General features: G+C 40.7%; 1 protein-coding gene across 6 annotated transcripts in view; it reads left to right on the top strand.

The window, feature by feature from the left end:
• Positions 1 to 23705, top strand: part of UBR2 (ubiquitin protein ligase E3 component n-recognin 2) — a 106535-nt gene extending 82830 nt beyond the window's left edge. For all 6 annotated transcript variants that reach the window (XM_019738385.3, XM_019738383.3, XM_019738384.3 and 3 more), the window contains 13 exons: positions 2179 to 2327; positions 2742 to 2797; positions 8148 to 8244; positions 8501 to 8568; positions 10333 to 10468; positions 10960 to 11050; positions 12226 to 12356; positions 13446 to 13554; positions 15680 to 15736; positions 17239 to 17316; positions 18231 to 18401; positions 20141 to 20242; positions 21523 to 23705. In XM_019738385.3, coding sequence (XP_019593944.2) covers positions 2179 to 2327; positions 2742 to 2797; positions 8148 to 8244; positions 8501 to 8568; positions 10333 to 10468; positions 10960 to 11050; positions 12226 to 12356; positions 13446 to 13554; positions 15680 to 15736; positions 17239 to 17316; positions 18231 to 18401; positions 20141 to 20242; positions 21523 to 21664 — 1387 coding nt within the window. In that variant the 3' untranslated portion in view covers positions 21665 to 23705. The remainder of the gene's footprint in view (positions 1 to 2178; positions 2328 to 2741; positions 2798 to 8147; positions 8245 to 8500; positions 8569 to 10332; positions 10469 to 10959; positions 11051 to 12225; positions 12357 to 13445; positions 13555 to 15679; positions 15737 to 17238; positions 17317 to 18230; positions 18402 to 20140; positions 20243 to 21522) is intronic.
• Positions 23706 to 25750: the final 2045 nt, after the last annotated feature.

Genomic DNA, 25750 nt, shown 5'->3' with positions numbered 1-25750 from the left:
TAACTCTTACCAGTCTCTCCCGGTCTGTATTGCTGACTCCGTAACATGCCCTTTTATCTGCCTCTCCTGCACAACACTCATCAGTACATCGAAATCCAAACTGCAGCTTCCCCACCACATCCTGTGCTTTCCTTCTGACTTCCATGGTTCTATTTATGGCCCCACCAACCTCTTAGTAACCCAGGATCAAAACCAGAGTATTTTCACCCTCTGTTACCCCCTGGCCAATTAGTTATAAAGTATTGCATAGATTCTAGAGCCAGGTGTTGTGGTTCAGTTCCCAGCAGCACTGCTTACTGTGCAAATTGTTTGACCTGTCTGTACCCCAGTTTCCTCATCTCTAAAGTGAGGAAACTAATACCTACCTCAAAGTGTTGTGAGGATAAAGTGACATAATACATGTAAAGCCACCTGGAAGTTGTTCCTGACGTGTAAGTAACTCGGTACAAATAGTACTGAGAAGCTTAAGTACAGTAAACATCAGTCCTGTGCCTCTCACGTTCCCCCCCCCTTCCCCAAACATGTTATTTTGTTTGTTTCTTCTGCTTTTTACTTCCATATTTCTAGTTAAAATGCGTGGGTGACTGTTTCTTGAGTTCTATTGACTGGCTGGCAGTTTAGTATTCAGCTCTTAACCTCTGCTTCTCACCAGTCTCCCAGTAGAGTTCTTTCAGAATTTTTCGTTAAAGCCCTTGACAATTTTTACATTATAATTGTTTCTACTGATACAAGTTGTGTGTCATAATTCTGTTTCTTGTCTTGTACAATTTTATCTTGTGGTTAAAAATTACCTTGTTTTTTTTCATGTACTTTGTTTTCTCTGTGTGTGTTCCTTTTTTTTCTTTTCCCATCAAATGCTGCAATAGAGCTTTCAGGTGCCTAGCAAGAGGTTTTTTGTTTTTAAGCAATGTCTTTTCTAAGTGCTAAGACCAGTCCTGGAACCTTCCTCCCGCAGCCTCTGTAGTCCCGCACCAATCAGGACAGGGCACCGCTGTCACTCAGACTTCCCGCGGCCATGCACCTATTATTTCACTGGATCTCATATTTTATATTCTCCTCTTTCCTAATTTACTCCCTCGTTTTGTACAAGTGCATCCTTCGGCAGGTTTCTGAGAAAAAGTGCATGGGTGTTAAGTTTTCATGTCTGAAAATGAGTTTATTGTATCCATATGCTTGATTGATGGTTTGTGTATAGGATTATAGGTTAGAAGTAATTTTTCATCTAGATTTGAAAAGCATTGTTTTATTAACTTTTCGCACCCATTGAGAAATCCACGCCATTCTGATGCCTGTTCCTCTGTAACTTGATTACTTCTGGAAACTGTTGGGATCGTCTCTTAAGTCCCCAGTATTCTAAAATTTCTGTGACATTCTTTGGCATGTGAATCATTTCTTTATTCATTTTTGCAACATTTTCAGTATACTCTTTGAACTTGAAGATTTGAATCCTTCAGTTCTGAGAATTTTTTATGTTGTTTCTTAGATGATTTCCTTCTCTTGGTTTTTCTGTTCTATGAGGTAATCCTACTGTTAGCTTGCCCTGGGCCCTGTTGGACTGCTCCTCTAATTTTCTTATAAGTTTTCTGCTTTCTACACTGTCTTTGTTTTCCCTGCATTCTTCTTTCTGCTTGTTTGTTTTATCTCTTTGATGTCTGCTTCTTTCCTTAAATGTTTATTTTCCTTGGGTGACCTTTCAAGGAGTCTGTGAGACGCTCATGGGATACGTGGGTGAGCAGGTTGGAGCTCGCTGGCCTGTGAGCCTCACAGTGAGGTGATCAGACCCCCACCAGTCTTTCACTTGGGACCCCCAAGTGTCATTGTGTCAAGAGGCTTTTCCCCTAAGGAGTCCTCACTGGAGAAACTAAAACCTATGACAGTTGGACATACATTGCCAGTGTTCTCAGGGTGGAGAAAGAGGGTAAGAGTCTCACAGTTCAGTATGTAGACTTTTACCTAATACCTTGTTTTCAGCCTGTGCCTCACCTCTGCCAGCCCGAGTGGAGCATAACTCCTCTTAAGCAGAGACAATTTGCATATCTTTATTTTCCCCTTTGCATAAAACTGTCTTTAGATAGTTTAAATGTCTCAATTCTAACATAGCAAATAGCTGTTAGAAACTGAACCATTGATTGACATGAGCACGTTGTTTTGAGCTGATCTTATACATGTTCGCTACAGGAACCCTTATTCTGATAGCATAAAAGAAATGCTAACAACATTTGGAACTGCTACTTACAAGGTGGGACTAAAGGTTCATCCCAATGAAGAGGATCCCCGTGTGCCCATAATGTGTTGGGGGAGCTGTGCGTACACCATCCAAAGCATAGGTAAGAGATTTAAAGTTGTATCTCTAAGTCACAAGCACAAGTTGACAGGAGTTATGTGTAGAAGCCTGTATTTGAATGAGGTGTTTAAAATGGACAGCAATATGAAGAAATAGTATAAAGACTTTGAAGTAGGCAATGTAGTGTACTGACAAAATACTAGATTTACAGTTTATAAATTAACTACAGCAACCGATAACTCACTTTCGTGGTGGTTATAGCTTCTTGTCAGTTGAGGGAATGTGTTTTCATTTTTACTTTTCATCCAAAGTTAGTAATTCGTGTGAAATGATTTAAAGATTTCAAAACCTGACAATATTGTGCTTTCTGCAGAAAGAATTTTTTTTAAACTTTTTTTGAAATGTGATAAAATATATGTAAAAAAAATTTATCATCTTACTCATTTTTAATCTGCAGAAAGAATTTTGAGTGATGAAGATAAACCATTGTTTGGTCCTCTACCTTGCAGACTAGTAAGTTATCAGTTTACTCAATTCATAGAATGGTGGAATGGAAAAGCAGTGTTTTTGCTTTTTTTAAATCTTTTGTTTTTTTAAATCTTAAAAACTTGAATTGATGATTTAAGCATAGCTTCACTCTTTTCCTAGTAAGACCCATTTTCTGTAATGATGTTGAAGTTATGTTTGTGGTTTCATTTCTCATTATTTTTCTTTTAAATAGGCTTTGGCTCTTTTCATCCAGAGCTCTTGGTTAAGCACATGAAACAATGGGAAAAAAACAAAACAGAGTGTTTGTTCTTGAATTTTTAATGCTATAATTGGAAATATAAAACAGAACACACCCTCTACCACATTTGACTACCTTATAAGCAACATCAAATTAATGTCAAAACTCACAAATTTTTTGGTTTCCCAGTGCATATAACAGTTACGTTTACACTATAGTGTAGTCTATTACATGTGCAGTAGCATTATGTCTAAAAAAATGTGCATTCTTAGTTAAAAAATACTTACTGCTAAGAAAATGCTAACCATCATCTGAGCCTTCAGTGAGTCATAATGTTTTTGCTGGTGGAGTCTTGACTCAATGTTGATGGCTGCCGCGATTTCTTAATGAAGTTTGCTGCACAATTGATTCTTGAACACTTAGAGGCCAGGGTCGGGTTATTAATTGGCCTAATTCCAATATCCTTGTGTCTCAGGGAATATGGAGGCCCACGGAGAAGGAGAGGTGGGGGAACAGCTGGTCAGTGGAGCAGTCAGAACACACACAACATTTATCAATGAAGTTCACTGTCTTACATGGGTACGGTTCATAGTGCCCCAAAACAGTGACAATAGTAACATCAGAGATCACTGGTCACAGAGCACCATAACAAATACAACCATAATGAAAAAGTTGGAAATACCGCGAGAATTACCAAAATGTGACACAGAGACTGGACGTGAACAAATGCTGTTGGAAAAATGGTGCCAGTAAACTTGCTCAACACAAGGTTGCCACAAACCTTCAATTTGTAAAAAACCTGGTATCTGCGAAGTGCAGTAAAGTGAAGCACAATAATATGTATTTTGTGCTGGTTTTGTGCATAAAATGGTTTTGTGTTGACCAAAAACCATTAAACTCCTTGAAGAAAACACAGGCAGTACACTGTCTGACATTGCTCTTAGCAATATCTTTCTGGCTATGTCTCCTCGGGCAAGGGCAACAGCACAACAACAACAACAAACAAATAAACAAATAGATAACATTATATATATATATAAAATATATAGAATAATAAAAGTATATGTGCATGTGTATATGTGTATATATATATATATATATATATATCCATCAAACTAAAAAGTTTTTGCACAGGGAAGGAAAATACCAACAAAAAAAACCAAAAAAAAAACCTACTGAATGGGAGAAGATATTCACAAATAATACATCAGATAAAGGGTTGATATCCAAAATACATAAGGAACTCATACAACTTACCACCAAAGAAAACCAACAATCCAATAAACACATGGGCAGAGGACCGGAATAGTCATTTCTCCAAAGAGGACGTGCAGATGGCCAATAGACACATGAAAAGATGCTCAGCATTACCAAACATCAGGGGAATGCAAAGGAAAACCACAATGAGTTATCACCTCACGGCTGTCAGAATGGCTATCATCAAAATCGACAAATAACAAGTGCTAGCAAGGATGTGGAGAAAGGGGACCGCTCATGTACATTTACATGTACATTACATTCCTACATTAGTAGGAATGTAAATCAGAGCAGCCATTGTGGAGGTTCCTCAAAAAATTAAAAATAGAGCTGCTGTAGAATCAGGCAGTTCCATTTCTGGGTTTTTAGCCAAAGACGACAAAAACACTAATTCAAAACGGTATATGCACTCCTATGTTTATTGCCATGTTACTAATAATAGCCATGATACGGAAACAACCTATATGTCTATTGTTAGATGAATGGATAAAGGTTTGTGTGTGTGTGTGTGTGTGTGTGTGTGTATACAATGGAATATTATTCAGCAATAAAAAGGAATGACATTTTGCCACTTGTGACAACATCGATGGACCTAGAGGGTATGCTAAGTGAAATAAATCAGAGAAAGACGAACACCATGTGATTTCACTTATATGTGGAATCTGAAAAAACAAAGCAAATGAATAAACACAATAAAATAGAAGCAGACCATAGATACAGAGAACAACCTGAAGGTTGCCAAAGGGGCAGGTGTGGGGGGATGGGCATATTTTTAAAATATAAAAATATATGCCATTTAAAGCAAAACAATGAACTTTTTTAAAATGCTTTTTTTAAATAACTTAGCCTTTAGCAGGGGTTTATTTGCACATGGGAGAGATGCCACTTTATGTGGGAAGGCTCTTCGTACACCCAAGACAGGGTTAGTCTCCATAAAAAAATTTAAACGAAACAAAGCATGCCTGTTTAGAAAATACAGTTCATTTACTAACTTTCCTTTTCATTGCAAACGCCTAGAGTCTCAGGCCCCTTTTTATGGTGTGCGAAATGTAGATCCTCTATCAGAGGTTCCTGGGTAGGGGATGTGCATTAAAATCTTAGAACTTCTTAAATAGACAAATACCTGGGCCACTTGGGACTTACTAAATTGGAACTTCTAGGAGTAGATCCTGGGATTAAAGCTGGATGAAGCAAAGGCAGTTCGCATTAGTCTTGACTGTGATACGGGATACCGTGTTTCCCTGAAAATAAGACCTAACCGGACAATCAGCTCTCATGTGTCTTTTGGAGCAAAAATTAATATAAGACCGGGTCTAATATAACATAACATAACACCTGGTCTTATATTAATTTTTGCTCTAAATGATGCTGTCATTTAGATATGGATATGGCTGTCAATGTTGGCTGTGATATTTTTTGCTATAGTAAATAAGAATTGATAAGTATGTTGATTATTGAAAAGGCAGTCACAAATGTGTAACATCATTTTGTCTAGTTTTTAAGGCAATTGTTATATATTTCCTTGATTCTATGTACTTCACACTGCCTAGTCAGCAGACTGTAGACTTCTTCTATTCTGTTAATACGATTTTGTGTTATCAATTTGCATTAACTTTCCCGTGTTAAACCAACCTTGCATTCCTGAAATAATCCCAATTTGGTCATGTAGGTTATCCTTTTTATATATCATTACATTAGATTTGCTAATGTTTTATCTAAGAGTTTTACATGTATGTTCATAAGAGAGGTTGGCCTGTTAACTTTCCTTTATTGTACCGTTCTTAACAGGTTGTTCATATCCAAGTTTGGCAGGCTATTCGTTTTGGGTTTTTTTAATTTTTAAAGTATAGTGTCATTAGGAGTGAACTTCTATTTTTCTGACTCCCTTCAAACTTACATACATCTCCACTCACCTTTCTGTCCTGTATCAGAGGATAAGGGACCTTGGGTAAAGCGGCTTAGCCTTCCACCTATTTCCTGAAATGCGTCCGCTCTCTATCAGTTATCCCTTCTTTTACTTCCTCCTTTCCTGGCACATCCCCTGTTGTCAAGTGTGCTCCACTGTCCTCTTCTTACTCTTGCCCTCAGTATTATCTTTCTTCCATCTATGACCCTCGCTTTTTCATTCATTTTTATATCCAAGCCATTTTAAAGCGTATTTCATTTTATTTGTTTCACCATGCAATGAAATATGGATAAGGGAATAGCACCTGCAGTTTTTAATTTCATTTCATATTGAGAGAGAAATTTTATATACAGCAAAATTTCCTTAAACAATAGTGTATGCTCTCTCTTCAAGTTCTTGCTAACCCTTCACTTTTCAACTCCCTGCAATTTGGCTCCTACGCTAACACTTTTACTCTTTGGAAACAGCTGTTACCAAGTTCACCGAGTGATCTCCTCATTATCCTTGTAGGTGGACATTTTTTACTCCTTATTTGACATTTCTATTTTGTTAATTCCTTCTGAAATTCGTTTTCTCTCGATTTCTGAGACATTCCTGGTTTTCTCCCTACCTCTCTGGCACCTCCTTCTCAGTCTGCAACCCCTCCTCCATCCTGCAAATGTTTTAAACCCCCAGAGTTCGGCCCATGACCCTCAGTCATCAGACACTGTTCCCTGGTAGTCCCATCTACACCTCTGATTTCAGTTACATCCAGTGATTCCCACTTGTATATCTCCAAACCTGATCTGTTATCTCATTGCCTGCTTTATTTTTTTCACCTGGACCTCCCAAAAGCACCCCAAATTTAACAATCCAAATCATTTTTCTTACTATATTGCCTTTCTTAGTTAATGTCATTACTGTCCATCCAGGTAACCAAGCTAGAAACTCAGAAATCTTACTGGATGCATCATTTGGTCTGGATGTTCGTATCCAGTTGGTCAGCAGAGTTTGTTCAATACCCGTCCTACATATTTTTTTCCCGTTCTTTCCATTCCTACTTCTTCTTGTTTGGTTCATCCCCATATTATTTCTTGCCAAGATTCCATACCAGTCTCTATCCTGAATCTCACTCTTTTCTAATTATCAGAGAGGTTCCTCCCGAAGTTACCCTGATCATATCTCTTAACACTTTTTAGCCTTTTTCTCCATTATCACCTGCCAATCCTCACAACCATGGTCCAGACTTGTAGAATCATGGCTGGTCCCCAAACGCTAGTTCCCAGGCCTTTGTTACTGGGAGTACCCTAAGTAGACTCCTCTCTAAGATGCTCTAAACCACGTCCTGTGAGTGAGGTAGCCCTCATTTGTGGTACTACCTCCTTCAGTTGCCACCGCCTCCCTTTTCTTCCCCCTCTCACTCCCAAGGCTGTGAGCTCCTTGAAAGCAGGAGTGTGGTTTCATTTAAGATTTTCAAAACCAAGACTATCCTATAGTAGGTCCTCAAATCTATTGAACCAAAACACGTTACAGAAAAATTCGGAAAAGAAAGCATTAAACAGGAAGAAACAACTCATCAACTTATTATTCATCTGTATTTTTCTTAAGCATGTTTATACCTGATTATAATTCATATTTACATGTAGTAAGAGTATCTCTTTAGAATAAATATAGATACAGCCTTACATTCTTGGGAGTCTGTTTGTTGACGTCTGTCTGGGTGCATGTATCCTTTTCCATAGAGAACCAGCAGCATGGTGGCAAGGAGATAGCATTGGTTTATTCAGCATTCAATTAGATATTTCCCATTCCATTCATTCCATGTTAGAGACATGTCATTAAAGATGTCACAGATTCGGGTCCATACCATCTAGAGAGATTTCATTGTGCATCTAGCTTTGTTTCAACTAGCTGTGCTTTGAACTAGCATTCATAAAAGAAGAGATCTACTTCATATACTGGCTTCTTTGTTAAACTGTGTCAATCTCTTTCAGGATGACTGTCTTAGATCACTAACAAGATTTGCTGCAGCACATTGGACAGTGGCATTACTTTCAGTGACGCAAGGACACTTTTTTAAACTTTTGGCGTGTGAGTATCAATACTTGTACCACATGTGTTACGGTAATTTCTCATCTTCTGTCATTTTGTTTCTAGTGGCATCACTTCTCTCCATTATAAGAGAAATATTTTGGTAATACTGTTTGTCTTATGTACAAGTTCTAGCTTATAAATTCATGTATGTCTTGCAAAAAGATAAATTTAAACGAGGTTATGTGCATTTTTAAAATAATACTTATGTTGACATATGGAATGTGCTAATGTATTTTTTTCTTTAAATATTTAGCATTGGTACCAGATGACAATCATGGAGACCTTCCATGCATATTAGATATCGACATGTTTCATTTATTGGTGAGTAGCTTGTAATTTGTGTTTGAAATTTTCTTTATCATACTACAGAACTTTACCTTAGACTTGGTGCGTAGTGTAGAGACAGACAGGAGGAGTTGTCACTATTGTTCTTGCTACTTTTTTGAGAATGATTCTTTTCTGAGCAGCCTCAAAAAGAAAAATGTTAACTAAGCAAAAAGGCAACTAACCAAACAGAAGATATTTGCAAACAACACCTCCAATAAGGGGCTAATACCTAAAATATATAAAGAACTCACACAGCTCAACAACGAAAATAAACAATCCAATTAAAAAATGAACAGAAGACCTGAACAGACACTTGTCCCAAGAAGACAAATGGCCAATAGATAATATGAAAAGATGTTCAACTTCACTAGTTATTAGGGAAATGCAAATCAAAACCACAATGAGATACCACCTCACACCTGTTAGAATGGCTATCATCGATAAGACAAGGAATGAAAATTTTCATGTAATTGAAAAAATGAAAAAGGAAAAGAAAATGTTGAGAAATCTAGTTGAGAGGCTTGACCTGGGTGTCTAATCTTCTCTTTTATTTTGCTTTGTGGCCGAGGTCAGTAATTTAACCTCTCCATGCATTTTACCTACAAAGAAGTAAAAATAATACTGGTAATACAGGGGCTACTGCTGACCCATACCGTGCTTTTAGGCAGATACTGCCCTGTCTGGGGCCACACTACTTAGCAATAGATCGCTCCCTTGTGTGATTTAGGGAAAGGTGTGTCTTCTATGTTGTTGAAGCTAGGACACACCACTGGCCAAGCAGTGGGTGGCTGAACTCGAGCCTCACCTCACCTGGGTCCCCTTCCGCAGGACATTGAGAGCAGCGCCACACACAGCAACCCCCGTGCTGTGCCCGTAATCTCTTTGGGCATCAGATTCTGTGTCTTTAAGAGGGTTAGTAGCTATGATTGTGTCAGAACTCAAGGGATAATCAATGGAAAGAGCTTAGAGCAAGGGGTCCCTAGTAAGTTTTAGCCATTATTACTGTGCCCCTTGCTCCTGTGAAGACCACCGTCGTGCAGACAGCAGGAGGCTAACACGAGAGCCAGCATGTGTTGTGTACCTGAGTGCTTTCACGTGCAGTCCTGTTGAGTCCTTGCAGCCTTACTACTGAAGTGTTAAAAACACACACAAACGATCTCTAGTTTACCAGCAGAGAAACAGGCTCAGAGGTGTTAACTTGTTCAAAAGCTCACAAGAGGGCGGCTGGTTAGCTCGGCTGGTTAGCTCAGTTGGTTAGAGAGCGGTGCTCTTAACAAGGTTGCCAGTTCGATCCCCACATGGGCCAATGAGCTGCACCCTCCACAACTAGATTGAAACAACTACTTGACTTGGGGCTGATGGGTCCTGGAAAATCACACTTAAAATAAATAAAAGTTTAAAAAAAAAATAAGCTCGTAAGAGGAGTTAGGGTTCATAGCTAGATCTTTATGGATCCAAAACCCGTGCATTTTCCACTGTTCACCTCCCTAGAAAGATTTCAGCGGTTGCTAACAGTAGACCGTGTATAGGGGAATCACTAGGTTAATGAAAGGATAGTGCCCATCAAGACTCTCTTAGCTCTTAAGTAATTTCATTTAGCCAATCCCAGTGGAATTTCTAACGTGTGTACCCTTTAAGACCAAAGATTCCTTACGGGGCGGGGCTGAGCTCTGAAGGGGCCGTACAAGAAAATGGAAGTGTGTCTAGATGTGAAAGGAAAGGCTATGTATGTGTCTGACTCTGTATTTGGCATCTTAGGTGAGCTTGGTGCTCGCTTTCCCCGCGCTGCAGTGTCAGGATTTTTCAGGGATCAGCCTTGGCACTGGAGACCTTCACATTTTCCACCTGGTTACTATGGCACACATCGTACAGATCATACTTACCTCATGTCCAGGTAACAGCTTCTTGACGGAAGTGCTTGCGTTTTCTCAGTTAAAAAAAAAGTATTAAAGGAAAAGGTGCTTGGATGAAAATAAAATCTAAAGTATAATGAGGCTACTTGTTTTTTCTGTTTATCCTCATGTGACAAGTTTTGAAACGAAATCTGTTAAAACCCCTTAGCAATGTGAGTGTTTTTACTTATTTGTCTTTCATAAGCTTAGTACGGCTGGAGTACCACAGACGGTGTATGTAGCGGCTTTTGCGCACAGCTTTCTGTAGGCGCCGTGACTCAGCACCGTGGCCTCCCTCTCCCACAGCCTGCGGGCTCTCTGTTCTTCTAATGGAGCTCAGTACTGCTCACACCTGACGGGGTCAAGTCCTGTGTCTCGTGGGGGGCGTTTCGTACTGTATTGCAGTGTATGACTCTGCTGAGTACTTAAAGGATGTGGTCATCGGTCTATTTCACAGGCAACTGCAGAGTACTCATACTTCCTTCTCTTTCAGAAGAGAATGGCATGGATCAAGAAACTCCTGCTGGTGAAGAAGAATTAGCAGTTCTTGCTTTGTATAAGACACTTCGCCAGTGCACAGGAAGGTGGGGTCATAATCTTTGCAGGGTATTCGTAGGTGACGGCATGAAAAGGGAATTCATTTGTTGAATTAGGGAAATGGCTGTCTGTTGATGTGTTTTTAAAAGAAGATGGGAGTGTGCCTATACTAACTGAATTGGAAGTCTCGGAGAGATTGCAAATCTCTGAGAGGAGTAATATGCAGAGTCCCACATTTATTTGGCCATGGAACCCTTTTTTTGCTCAGAGGATCTGGCACAGGGAGACATGGAACTTACTTTAGAAAGTGCTCTTCTAAAACATATATATCATCTCCCTGGGAATTTAAAAACGCAAATTAAATTGGCATAATACGTTTTTAAGGCCCTATTCTTGACTGGCAGGAGTGCAGTGAAGTTAGAACTTCACATGTTGTTGGAGTCATTTTCATTTGGTACAACAGTTTCATTTAGCTTTTTCATGGTGTATGTCAAGAACTACAATGTTTGTTTTTTTAAGTAAGTTATCCCATTTCTGAGAGTCCACACTAATAAAATAATCTAACATAGTGAAACCTATAGACATAAAGATGTACACTCTGATATTATTTATATTAGCAAAGAATTTAATGCACTCTAAGTGCTTGCTTGAAGGGGAGTAATTTGGTATCGGTTAACAATTGATGTGTTCCAAAATATTACAATTTCAATAAAAATTATGGTTTATCATTTTCTAAAAACCTTGTTAATTTTAAATTTCATATGTTACAGTTATGACTCTATAAGACAGATTAGTATGAAAATAGTTTGCCAGAATAATACCTTCTGATAAAAGATTATAGAGTAGTGGATAGTTGTATTTTATTTTTCAAATTTTTTCTTGTAATATTATTTTTATAAATTTTAATAACAGCATTGGAGGCTATATCACCATTTATTCCTGACATCCTATAGTAGACAGGGCTGCTATTCCTTTTAATTCCAAATAGCACTTGTCTGTTTTCACATTGTGCTATATCTAGAATGACTTTCTACCGTGTTTCCCCGAAAATAAGACCTAACTGGAAAATAAGCCCTAGCATGATTTTTCAGGATAACATCCCTTACATAAGCCCAAAAGCATCTTTTGGAGCAAAAATTAATATAAGACCTGGTCTTATTTTCGGGGAAACATGGTATTAACATTTTTATGACCGTTTCTATTAACATTTTTCTCTTTTTAGTGCCTTGAAAGAAATATCCTCCGGCTGGCATCTATGGAAGAGTGTCAGAGCTGGAATCATGCCTTTCCTGAAGTGTTCTGCTTTGTTCTTTCATTATTTAAATGGAGTCCCCCCACCACCTGAAATTCAAGGTAATTTCTAATTTCTTTTAAAATGTAGGAAGTACGTGTATGTAGTCTTTCAGTCCAGCAGTGTAGAATTAAGGTGACTTGCAAAATTGAAAACCGATTAAAAGTTTAGAACATAGTTAATTGACTGTGGTGATGTACACAATTACACAATAAAAATGCGTATTTATATGTTTGATTTTATTGGATCTCAGTAAATGTGTTTTTTTGTACATGGAAATGTACAAAAATATTAGGTTGGTGCAAAAGTAATTGCAGTTTAAAAGGTTAAATTGCAAAACAACACAACTACTTTTGCACCAACCTAACATATTAGTTTTGCTTTCATATGTTAAAATGTTCAATTCATAAACTGGGTTCTGCAGATTTTAAAAAGTAAAAACTGACAATTTCAAGTGTTTTTTAACTTGATGTGACATTAAAGTGTAGAATATCCATAATTGCACACAAATCTGATTTTAATGTAGGAATTCATTTGCTATTCAGTTGTTATCTATGTTTTATTTTGATTCATTACATGAAAGTGGTATAACGGTAGACTTAAAGTTAACTATATCCCTGTATCTCATAGTGCCTGGCACAGGGCAGGGGGAACCTGCCCTGAAAGTTTGTTGACTGACGTCTCCATTCAGCTGGGGGCCCAGGCATCATATAGAATAGTTTAGACTTCCTAATCATTTGCAGGGATGATTAGAGCTAGTGTTTAAATCCATCTCCCGGGATAAAATCATCTTACATTTCTGTACTGCTCTATACTTTCCAGAGCACCATACATTATTTTTGTCTTTGAATGTTCACAACTAACCCCATGAAGGAGCTCGTGCAGGGATATACCATTTTGCAAAGGATAAAACTGAGACACCAGGACAATGTAACCAGTTTGGTGTAGGAGTCGTTTGACTCCTCTCAGTTGTGTCATTTTGTGGATCCCTCCCATGTGCCATCTTGTTCACTTCCTACAAGCTATGTACCTAGCTAATTTGAACTCTCCTCTTGCTTTTTTCTTTTTTTTAAGCTCTGCTATTGCTTATTCTCACACAAGATCTACTCTTAGTTGTTTTATGCATTAATTATTCTTTTCTCCATTTGCAGTTTCCGGAACAAGCCATTTTGAATATTTATGTAACTATCTTTCCCTGCCAAGCAACCTCATTTGCCTTTTTCAAGAAAACAGTGAGATAATGAAATTACTGATGGAAAGGTAATGATTATACATTTTTCTTCATTATATTGAGTAGTTATATGGAAACAGACTTCAGCTTATCACATATATTGCATAATTCCCAGGTAGTAAGCCTGGCAAAATTCAGTCCATGTAATTTTTTTTTTTTTTTTTTAAAGATTTTATTGGGGAAGGGGAACAGGACTTTATTGGGGAACAGTGTGTACTTCCAGGACTTTTTTTCCAAGTCAAGTTGTTGTCCTCTCAATCTTAGTTGTGGAGGGTGCCGTTCAGCTTCAAGTTGTTGTCATTTCAGTCTTAGTTGTGGAGGGCGCAGCTCAGCTCCAGGTCCAGTTGCCGTTGCTAGTTGCAGGGGACGCAGCCCACCATCCCTTGCGGGAGTCAAAACTGGCAACCTTGTGGTTGAGAGGACGTGCTCCAACCAACTGAGCCATCCGGGAGGCAGCTCAGCTCAAGGTGCCATGTTCAATCTCACCATCCCTTGCGGGACTCGAGGAATTGAACTGGCAACCCTGTGGTAGAGAGCCCACTGGCCCATGTGGGAATCGAACCGGCAGCCTTCGGAGTTAGGAGCACGGAGCTCTAACCGCCTGAGCCACCGGGCCGGCCCCAGTCCATGTAATTTAAACTATAATGATTAGGCCTTCTTAATTAAGGATTTACCTTTGTGGTAAGATTTTTGCCCAGCTAGTGAATAGCATGAGCAGATTTGCTTGGAAGGAGAGGAGTGGTAAAAAATGTTTATTTCCTCTGATCAACTTACTTGTTTAGGACCTGTTCTGTAGACTCTTAGAACTGAGAGAAACCTTAAGGGTTACTTAGTCCAATACCTGTGCTTTAAAATTTGGCTGTTTTATGCAAAGAATGAGAGGAAATATTCGCAAATCATATCTAATAAGGGATTAATATCCTGTGTGTGTATGTGTTTCCAGAATTCCTACATCTCAACAACAAAAAAGCAAACAACCCATTAAAAAATAAGCAAATAACTTCTCCAAAGAAGATATACAAATGGCCAGTAAACACATGAAAACATCCTCAACATTACCAGTTATTAGGGAAATGCAAATCAAAACCAGAATGAGATACCACTTCATACCCATTAGGACGGCTATAATCAAAAGGCAGAGAGTAATAATGTATGTTGTTGAGGATGTCGAAAAATTGGAATCCATGTGCATTGCCAGTAGGAATAGAAAATGTACAGCCGCTCTGGAAAAGAGTATGGTGGTTCTTCAGAAAGTTAAATACAGAATTACCATGTGAACCAGTAATTCCACGTCTAGGTATATATTGCAAAAGAATTGAAAGCAGGGGGTCAAATAGATAACTTGTCCACCCGTGTTTATAGCAGCGTTATTCACAATTAGCCAAAAGGTGGAAGCAACCCAGATATCCATCAACTGATGAATGGATAAACAAAATGTGATATATACATACAGTGGAATATGTTTATCTAATTCATCCTTAAAAAGGAAGGAAATTCTGACACATGCCATACCATAGATGAACCTCGAAGACATGCTAAGTGAAGTAAATAAGCCAGTCACAAAAGAACAAATACTGCATGTTTTCACTTACATGAAGTACCTAAGGTAGTCGAATTCATAGAGACAGAAAATGGAATGGTGTTTGCCAGGGGCTGGTGAAGGGAGGAATGGGTTAGTGTTTAGCAAGTACAGTTTGTGAAGCTAAAGTTCTAGAGTTGGATGGTGGGGATAGTAGCCCAACAGTGTGAACTTACTTAACGCCACAGAACTGTACACTTTTAAATGGTAAAATTTATGTAATGTATATTTTACTACAAAATTTTTTTTTAATATAAGTGTTCTAGCTCCAGATAATAAGAGCTTGTCATTAATTCAGAATGGTTTTCTGTAGTGTCCAAATTATGGGGGAGTAGTGTATGTAGCCACAAATTTTACACATTAAGCATTCTTGCTTTTAGAAAATCACAGGTTACATTCTTCTGATTTTAAAAGTTGCAGACAAAATATGTATTCCTCCAAGCTTCTTTTGATGAGATAAATATATTAAGCAAAGAAGTTTTTTTTTTCCTCTTACTCGATTTAGAGAGGAAAAAATTTGAGTTCTAACCCTTCAAAAGTAAAAAGTGTTTTTTTCCCCCCCATTTATATTAAAGTTGGTGTCAGAACATTGAAGTTAAAAGATACCTAGAAGGAAAAAGAGATGCTATCAGGTAAGTTGAAGATTGTCAAAGACTTGGTGGGGGTGGGGGAGCAGGGAGAAGCAGGGTGTAAGTGCTGTGTCCCTTCCACTCTGACCTCCCAGGCCGTTGGTGATTCAAAGAGGTAGGCTATCGTGGCTTCATACGTTTTTCTGCTTAATCTAATGGTGGTGAGAGTTTGTAAAACAATCAGAATTAGGAACATAAAGAGTATATTACTCTTGACAGGAAGCAAATAACAAAATGATTATATTTTGAAATGCTTTAAAAAACTGTGGGTCCTTTTTCAGGTTTTTCTTAGCTGGTTTGTTTTGTTTTGTTTTTGTTTTTTGGGTTTTTTTAATCTATTAATGGCAAATTTCAAACTATCCAAAAGTTGAAAGAATAGCATAAGAAGGCCCCACTCAGCTTCAGTAATGATCAAATCAAGGCCAATCATGTTTATATTTTCTTTATTCCTTTTGACATTAGAGCTATTCTGATTCTGTAGTCAAGTTTGCTATACCCGGTGATAACAGGTGTATTTCATCTATTAATGTCTCCTTGGTTCTGCTGAATACATTATCCATAAAAATCAGGGGCTAAAGGAGATTGTTCTGTTTCTTTGGTTTCATACGTAGTCTGTCCCAAATCCAGAGATGACTTATCACCCCAACTTTATTAGGTTGAACCATACGAAATTTCAGTTTTTGTAAGTCAAAAATGGTTGAATATCACCAATTTCATGTGGTTTAACCCTGCAGTCAGAAGACTTACAATGTGGAACAGTAGTTCTCAACTTGAGATATACATCAGAACAACTTTGGAAACTTAAAAAATACTCAGGGCCCTACCTACCAAATCTAATTTCTCTGAGGTTGGCCTCGTTGTATGTACATCCCCTCAGAATTTTCTGGTCTAAGAATTGCTGTCTCAGCAGCTCCCTTGTGGTTTCAGTCCACTCCTGACCCTGCCACACGTAAAGCAGGCAGAGGCCGAGCCGTGTGGCCCGTGCGGGGCAGGTGTGCCCACTGGAAGAGGGGCCTCAAGTGCCAGTTAACTTCAGATCTGAATTGTCAGAACCAACATGACCTGGAATTCACCTATCCTACTTTCTTCTCTCCTCCAACTCATTTCTGTCTTAAGATCACCCTTAATAGCCCCTTTTCCGTCTTTTTTATCCTAAGTTCTGTGTTGGGCTCTCCATTGCTGGGTCATTTGGGTAGAATCCCGGGGGTGAAATTCCTCTTCTGCAACCCCCGTGCTTCCCAGAGCTACCACATTTCACTTAAATGGGGCAGATTCTGCGTACTGTCTACTGTCCTGATCATTTTTTCTGAATTTTCGAGTGAAAATGTGAACCCTAGACCCTGTGTTATTTAAGTATGAATTTTTAATTTCTTACTGTGGCTTCTTGTACCCCTGTGGTAGCACCAATCACTCAGTCTGCTTTTATTTGTTTTGACTAAGTTGAGTTACCCTGTTGTTGTAATATGACCTCATAGTAACTGGTTTTGTGTGTGTGTTTTTTTAAGCTATCCAAGAGAATCTAACAAATTAATAGACCTTCCAGAGGATTACAGCAGCCTCATTAATCAAGCATCTAATTTCTCGTAAGTTGTGATATTGAGCATTTCCTACCACTGGAAACACTTCTCTACACAGAATTTAACGGATTTTGTTTGTTGTTGTTCTGTTTTGTTTGGGTTGGAAAATTGTCATCTCAGTACCTGACTTGTACAAGTATCATTCCACCATGTTTCAGAATAAGATACGGAAAAGGGGGTGATGCGGGAACAAGTTTGGTGCATTGAAGTTTATCTAAGTTTGCACTAGGAAGTAATAAGAGCCCTTAGTAATGTGTGACACACTGTTAAATATGTAATGTGCTATCAGCGTAAAGAAGAATCGGTAGTGTAAAAATTACACATTACCTAGACAGTGGAAGATGCCTCTGTATCTTCTCTGGTGCCTCCTCCTCCTTCCCCAGCAGAGATCCACTCTGCCAAAGGGAGTGTGAGCATTCCTGTGCGTTTGCACGTTAACTGCAAATGTTTATATTCCTCAGCGGTATCAGTGATTATTATTATTATTATGATTATTATTTTGCATGTTTTAAGCTTTAAAATGGCATTGTACTGTGCCGTACATTCTACATCTTTTTTTCACTCAGCACAGCTTGTAAGATTTATTTATATATTTGACATACATAACTTTTAATTCATCATTTCTCACTGTTGTATAGTATTTTATTACATGATAGTAGCAGAATTGACGTTTTTTTCCTCCTATTGATGAGTTTATCTTTTTTCCGATTGTTGTTTGTTTGCAGTACATGGTGCTTGTGTATATGCGTGAGGTGTTCCCTGTTCTAGAAATAATTTTACCTGGGCCATAGGATATATATATATCTTCACCTCTACCTGATGTTGCAAAATGTTTTTCCAGGGTGGTTTTACCACCATCAGCTCTTCAGCTACTCTTTTTTCAGAGCAATGACTTTGTGCTTTTTTTTTTTTCCATGAAGGTGCCCCAAATCAGGTGGTGATAAGAGCAGAGCCCCAACTCTGTGCCTTGTGTGTGGAACTCTGCTGTGCTCCCAGAGCTACTGCTGTCAGACTGAACTGGAAGGGGAGGACGTAGGAGCCTGCACAGCTCACACCTACTCCTGTGGCTCTGGGGTGGGCATCTTTCTGAGGTGAGTGAGGCCCTGGAGGCCGCTCTTTAGCTTTGGATCTGCCGCGGTGTATGTGCGTAAAACCACTGCATTGCAGCGAGTCCTGAGCCCGCTGTGCTCATGTGCCCTACTCATTTGAGAAACACGAGGAGCCTCGTCTCTGCACATCTCTTCTTTGGCTCATGCTAACTGTGCTGGTTCTTCCATTATCATCATTCTCACCCCCATGACAGTTCTGTTCTACTTTCCTCATGCTTGTTCTAATATGAAACTTCCAGTTGTCTTTGATTTTCTACCCACATGTAGTCAGAATTAGTCCTTTTGTTAGGTCCTCATGGTTTTGGATTCATACATATCATAGGCCTGTGTATATATAGTTGTGTATGTTCCACAACGTACAACAAATACTAGTGACTAGTACTTACTGAGCCTGGAGAATGCAGTAGTCAGTAGTCAGCAAAGCAGACCAACGTCTCTGCCTTCCCTGAGCTCATTTTCTAGTGAGGGAAATAGAAAATAAACAAACAAGACTGGGAAGAATTTAAGAAGTGATACATGCAGAGGGGAATATGCAATGACAGGTGGGGAATTGAATTTTCGATAGGGAACCAGGGAAGGTTCCTTGTGAACGTGACTGAAGAAAGACCTAGAGAAGTGGGGAGAGCATTAGAGGCAGGCAGTAGTAAGTGCAAAACTGCTGGGGAATGTGCCTGTCATGTTCACGAAGCAGCCGGAAGCTGGAAGCTGGTGTCGCTGGGGAGAATCGTGGCAGCTGGTGTGTCCTAGTGACATCTCTGAATGCCATTTCAGAGTTTGAAAGAGAGAGGTGCCATGAGCTTGAGCTCCTCTGGGGCATAGCTTATCTCCGTGGCTTAGTCATCTTAGTGTCCCCCGGTACCTGACAGCTTCTTGTATGCGGTAGGTTCTCAGTAAATGTTGCATTGAGCTGAATTATGCATACCAGAAAGGCAGGCAGACCTCTCAGAGGGACAGGAGACACATGCTTAAATAGCCCCTAGGAGAGATGTGACAGCAGCATTTCCGCTTGCCTGGCATATTTCACAATTCGTTTGGTCATGCGCAGTGTTGCCAGTCAACCTAATTCATAACGTGCATGTACCATTTTTGTAAGGAATAATTTTCCTCATAATAGTGTTTAAAATGTTGGTAACTGTTTTATGTTTAGAAGTGAACTTGCTCACACTTAACAGTTTTGTAAATGCTAATATCATATGAGCCATCGATTCCTTATCCAGTGTCCCCTCCGTCACTACCATGTTTCCCCGAAAATAAGACCTAGCCGGACCATCAGCTCTAATGCGCCTTTTGGAGCAAAAAGTAGTATAAGACCCGGTCTTATATTGTATTGTATTGTATTGTATTGTAGTGTAGTGTACTGTACTGTACTGTATTATACTATACTATGCTATACTATACCGGGTCTTATATTAAAATAAGACCGGGTCTTATATTAATTTTTGCTCCAGAAGACTCATTAGAGCTGATGGTCCGGCTAGGTCTTACTTTCGGGGAAACACAGTATATTGATTTACAGTACAGTCATTACTGATTGCAATACAATCATTTTAGTAATTTTTAAAACTTCAGATGTGTTGATACTTTTGTAAGTGTCTCTGCTGTAAATGCCGTTGCTTCTCTTCCAACACTGGTAATGTTTATTTTTATAGGAATTTAATCCATTTGGAATCGAATCCAAAACTCGGTTGCTAATATATAATGTGTAAATGGTCTCTCTGCAGAGTACGGGAATGTCAGGTGCTGTTTCTAGCCGGCAAAACCAAAGGATGTTTCTATTCCCCTCCTTACCTTGATGACTACGGGGAGACGGATCAGGGGCTCAGGTAAGGCCCGTCCTGGGGGCTGGCTTGGCTGAGTCTGGGCCTCCAGAGCCCTCAGTGCCTGGTGGGCGTGACGGGCCATGTGGTCCCAGGGGCTTCCATCCTGGCACAGGCGGCTGGTATCCGTGGGCTCTTCCAAGGAGGGCACCTGGCTCCCTGGTTTGGCATCCCCTTTCCCAGCCCTCGTAACGTCATGAGGGCCGTGAGCACAGGACAGAGTGCAGCTTTTTCCATCTGTCACTACAGAGAACCAGAACCGTTGGAATTGCCATGTGGCATCCACAGCAGCAGAGCACTGTGGGCACAGCCCTCTGTGACTTGCGTGGCTTTGTGCGGCGAGAGCCCGCATTGGTCACGTGATCTAAGGGAGCAGACTATCATTGATCAGAAATGAGCTTATCTTGTGACCTAAGAATCTGGGGACAAAGATTGAGGACATACAGAGCAATACAACAGTACTTGAGGCTTAATCACTTCTACTCTGGGAGCTTCTATTGTACCATAAGCAAAATGCTAACAACAGTTCCCCCAAGCACTAGTAGAGAACTTCTTTTAGACCAAAGGAGGCAAACGCCTTAACCTAGATATAACCGTCCAGCCTTGGGGAGGAAAAGTTGAAGGCCTGGGAACTGAATCAAGGGAATTAATGCGCTGCCCAGGCACCTGACCCGCAGGGTCACAGGCGCCTGCCACCTGGGGATGGTTCTTCGTGTTCTCTGAGGGCTGTGGGCTCTTAGGAGGAGCAGCCCTGGGTGGGTGAGGGTTGGTGCACTGCGAACTGGGAGCAGGGGCACCAGGCGTGAACTCAGCCAACCTGTCTTTGGTTCACTCAGACCCAGATGTCACCCACGTTTGTCTGCTTTGCTTAGACTTTGCGGCTGAAAGACAGCACTTTGAGGAACATATGTACCCCTGTAGTTTTCCTTCCATCCTCTCCCCTGTCCCTCTCTTTTTTAATTTAACCGACGAAATGGACAGTGAATGGGTGGTTTTAGCCTCTCTGCCCAGGCCCTCCTGCTCAGCCCCACCCCTGTTCCCTCACCCCAGTCTGAGGAAGCAGAGCTCGTGTGCATTTCCCTCTTCTTTGCAGTCCTTAGACCCCTTCAGTCCCTCCTAGCAAACCTTTGAAGCTGACGTATTAACAGCCGGCGTCGCCTGCTGAACAGAAGTTTTGCAGAGGATCTCAAACCAGTGACTTACAACTTTTCCTAAACCAGGAAAGTTTGGGGAATAATAGATGAATAAACAGAATGCATCTAGAGTGACATCTGTCTTCTTTCTAGACGGGGAAATCCTTTACATTTGTGCAAAGAGCGGTTTAAGAAGATTCAGAAGCTCTGGCACCAGCACAGTATCACAGAGGAAATCGGACACGCACAGGAAGCAAATCAGACACTGGTCGGCATTGACTGGCAGCATTTATAATCACTTCGCTACCAAAACCATAAACTTGGATTTTTGTAACCCAGTGGCTTTTCAAGAAAGAGACATAGGAAATAAGTTCTCCTGGATTTGGAAATAATTCTTCATTGAAGCTTTTTTTCCCAGTTTTAGTTTTATAGTTTCTGGCTCCAGAGACTGATAAAATCATCCCCCGTCAGCAGATTTTTATGCACCATTGGCTGTGTCCTTCAAACGTAACTTCTTACGAGGAGCTTCTCTTCCTTGACTGGACTCAGCCCGTCTATGGGCACCCGACTGGTTCGGCCGTTCCCAGGGGTCTGAGCCACGTGACCTGACCAATCCCAGGGCACTCCAGGCCTGAAGCCGATTCCACAGCAACGGGAAACAGTGTCTGTGGTCAGTTGGGGTCCCACTTCTTGGTCCCTGTCAGGGACTCTCAACACTGGGATTGGGTCTGTGTCCCTTCTGCTGACTGGCCCCGACTTCTAAGAGCAAAGCAGTGGATTTAGAAAGTGGCGTTTTCCTTGTCACCGTCAGCTGTGAGAGGGTGGGGGCATTCATGCACAAGGAGCCCCTGGGACGGAGTGAGGGAGAAGATTGTGTCTTCATATGCTGGGTGGTTTCAGGGCTGTAGAAAGTTGGGTTGTTTTCTTTCTTCTTCTTTTGGGCAAGACTTTCGGCTTTGAGAGAAAAAAACTCATTTTAAAGGGCTTTTTGAAAAACTTACAGAGTATCCTAATTTTTCAGACGATACATTCTCTTATTTCTAAGATTAAATTGAGAATATGCTTCTAGAATCAAACGCTAGCAAAAAATATGAGAACTCAGTGTTTTTGAGGTTCTCCCACCCCATCCCTACTAGCATTTCCTGGAATCGATGATTGCTGTTTACCTGCTGGCTCACTTAGTGCAGTCCTGGGACGACCGGTGTGCCCAGGCTTTTTATGACTTGTAATTGTAAACAATGTTTTTACTGAGAGGTGCCTTCCTAGAATGATAGCCGCTTAGTAAAATGGCTTATAACTATTATATACCACGCAGTCACTCATTTGGTACACGTGCTGCGAGCTCGAATGCACCCGGGGAGCGATGGCACGTTCAGTGGAGGGATAAATTCGGAGCCTCCCTAAGGTGGGGTCAGGGACAAATGAATGATGAAAGGCTTTGGGGGTTTTTTAGCCAATGCAAGTAACCCTTCAGTTCTGTTTGAACTGCATCTGAAAGTCCTGTTCCACTCAGCTTGGCACACTGCAGTCTACCTAGAAGGAAGGTCAGAAACCTAGACTTCAGGCGAAACTGAGTGGGGACACAGAAGCTGTAGTCACTGCTTGCTCCAAGGTGGTCTGAAAGGATGACCTTGGCTCCTCTTGCTTGGGGCTGGCTCACCCAGCTAAGAGGAGGTGTTTCTCACCCAACAGGAAGAAAGTCCAAATTCGAACCCAGTGTTCTCCCCCTTTTGCTGGCCTTTCTTCCATTCCTGATAGCTGCTGGTTTGAGTTGTTTGGGTGGCATCATGATTTTTATTTCGGCCTTTGTCACATCCCCCCACCCCCACCCCACCCATTCCTTTAGCTTTTAGATCCAGCTTCTTTTGACTTTTCTCAGTTATGTTCACCAAGATTAGATTTTTAATGACAAAGATCAGGTTTCTCTCTCGTAAATGGATTCCAGACATTTTCACCAAGTCTTAACAAGACTCCAGCTTTCAAGACTGACTTCCCAGAAGGCTGTTGTGAGCAGAGTGTCCCTGGATTCCACTCTCTGAGAATGGCAGGGAGTCTGAGAGGAGATGAATTACATGGACACTTTATCTTCTGGTATTTGCATCATTAAACTAATTGTCTTCCCTACCTAATGAATCATCTTAGTTTTATGATTTGTTCCACATGTATTATGTTCATTGTGGAAATGTTTATGTAACATGCTTTTCATATCAGGGAAAATTCTATCTGTAATAAATTGGCTATAACTTTAATATCTGTGGAAAACTTGTAAAATTTGGAATGTATCATATGTAAAAAGTTTAAAGATATCCAAATAAATGCTTTAGGTGTTAACATTACTTTGGGTATGCCTTCATTTTCTTTCTATTTTGTTTCACACACTGAAATGCTGTGGAAGTGTTCCCCGTGTCACCTTGCTATTAATAAATTGGGGCATCTGTGTTAGCTTGAAATTTAAGATGCTTATATTATTAGTGTCAATTATGGCCATGAGCCAAACGCTCTTGACCTTCCCAGAGAAAGCTCGATCATCATTTCAGCTGATTAAGTTTCACGTTCATTGGCTACAACCGCTTGTGACCTTTCTGAACCATTATGGACCTCAAATCACTGGGAAAACAGCACTCGACGTCTCTCCAAGACCTGTCTCCAGATTTAAACTCTTCTTGCCCATCCTTACCTAGTGATCCCAGGTCTGTGTTGTTACACACACTCCAGACACTTCCTGTTTATGAGAGATACATGTAGGAAGGGAACTGCACTCTGTGTTTGCAGGGGAGGCATTACCTACGAGAGCTGTGCTGTGCTTTTCAAAGGGCTCTTAGAAGGAAGGCATCAAGCAAACGGCAAGGTTTCCATTGTGCTTTCCCTGTCCCCTGGTCGTTAATGCTGCTTCCAGCGTCCTCTCCCTGTTCTAATGTCATCAGTTCCAGGACTCATTACGCCCTCTGATACACTCCTACCTCTGTCTCTACTCTTAATTTTTAAGTCAGGTTTTCTGAGGTTTATTTTACAATAACCCCTTCCCCCTTGCACCCCAATTCCTGGATAAAATATACCCTTTTTAGTGGACAGTTTCCTACATTTTGACAAATGCATAAGGTTGTTTAACAGCCACCACAATCAAGAAACAGAATAGTTCCATCACCCCAAGAAGTTCTCTCACCCCTTTGTGTCACCTTCCCCATCCTAACCTCTAGCACCCACTAATGTTTTTTCTGTCCTTGTCTTGCCTTTTCCAGAATGTTCCATAAATGTATCAGATCTCTTATGTAGCCTTTTGAGTCTGGCTTCTCTCACTGAGAAGCCATTTGAGAGTCATCCTTTTGGTTGCTGAGCCCTAGTCCATTGTCCACATACAGCAGATGAATTTATGTGAAATAGCCACACACACTCGTCTAGCTTGTGTTTGCATCAGCAGGTGATACTTAGGCAGTCGTCAGGTAAAGGACATTTGGGCAACTTTTGATGATTATGAATAAAGCCACTATAAACATTCATGTGCAGGATTTTTTGTGTGGACCTATGTTTTCATTTCCCTTGGGTAAACAATAGCTAACAGTTTTCCTGTGTATACTTGTCCTCTGGAGGACAAGGTACAGTGCCATCAGGAGTTAAGGACCAACGTATCCTCCCTTCAAGCCAATCTCAAGTCCCCTGAGGACTGGGAAGGCATCCTCTCTCTCCCTGGATTTCCAGAGTATTCCCCCACATTCCTGTTACTAACACGGCGCTGGCTGGCTGCGCTGTCGTCAGGAGCCATCTTATCCAGTAGCAGGTCAGAGGCCCTAATTGTCTTGGTCACCCCCCACCCCCACCCCAAACCCTCAATTCCTGGCTGAGCTGCAAACCTGCTGGCCTAGCATTACAGGTTCCCAGACAAGGAGGCACAGGGCCGTGTGCAGAGCAAGCCCCTAATCTTCCTGACCCGTATTGAGGTTACTTGGGGGTTTACTTGCCAGTGGCTCAGTCCCGGTCTTGAAAGTTGCAAGCTAGGGCTGTGGGTTCATGAGCTGAGGCCACAAATTCTAGGACACCCGTCTCCCTTAATGTTAGGAATAAAACTTCCTCCTTCACTGTGGAGTCTTAAAAATACAAGTCCTGAAGAACAGCCTTTACCTCTCACCCTTCCCCAGGGCGAGGCTGGCAGGACTTTGGAAACTGGCTGAGTACCTCGGGTGAAGTGAAATGCACTGGTCCAAGGAAAGACAGGTTAGACACAAGGAAGAGCCTAGCGCCAGCCTTACAGGGCACTGGCAGGCGACCAGAAGAGAGGGGCCAGCTTTCTCTGGCGACTGCCTGGCTCCCTGAGAAGACCTATTAAAACAGCAGCTCACCAAGGTGGCTCTGAACCAACTGGTGACACTTATTGGAGGGTCAGTTT

This window comes from Rhinolophus sinicus, chromosome 2, assembly GCF_057876585.1.
Source record: "Rhinolophus sinicus isolate RSI-liver-muscle chromosome 2, RSI-T2T, whole genome shotgun sequence".
NCBI lineage: Eukaryota > Metazoa > Chordata > Mammalia > Chiroptera > Rhinolophidae > Rhinolophus > Rhinolophus sinicus.
This window is presented reverse-complemented; position numbering and strand designations above follow the sequence as displayed.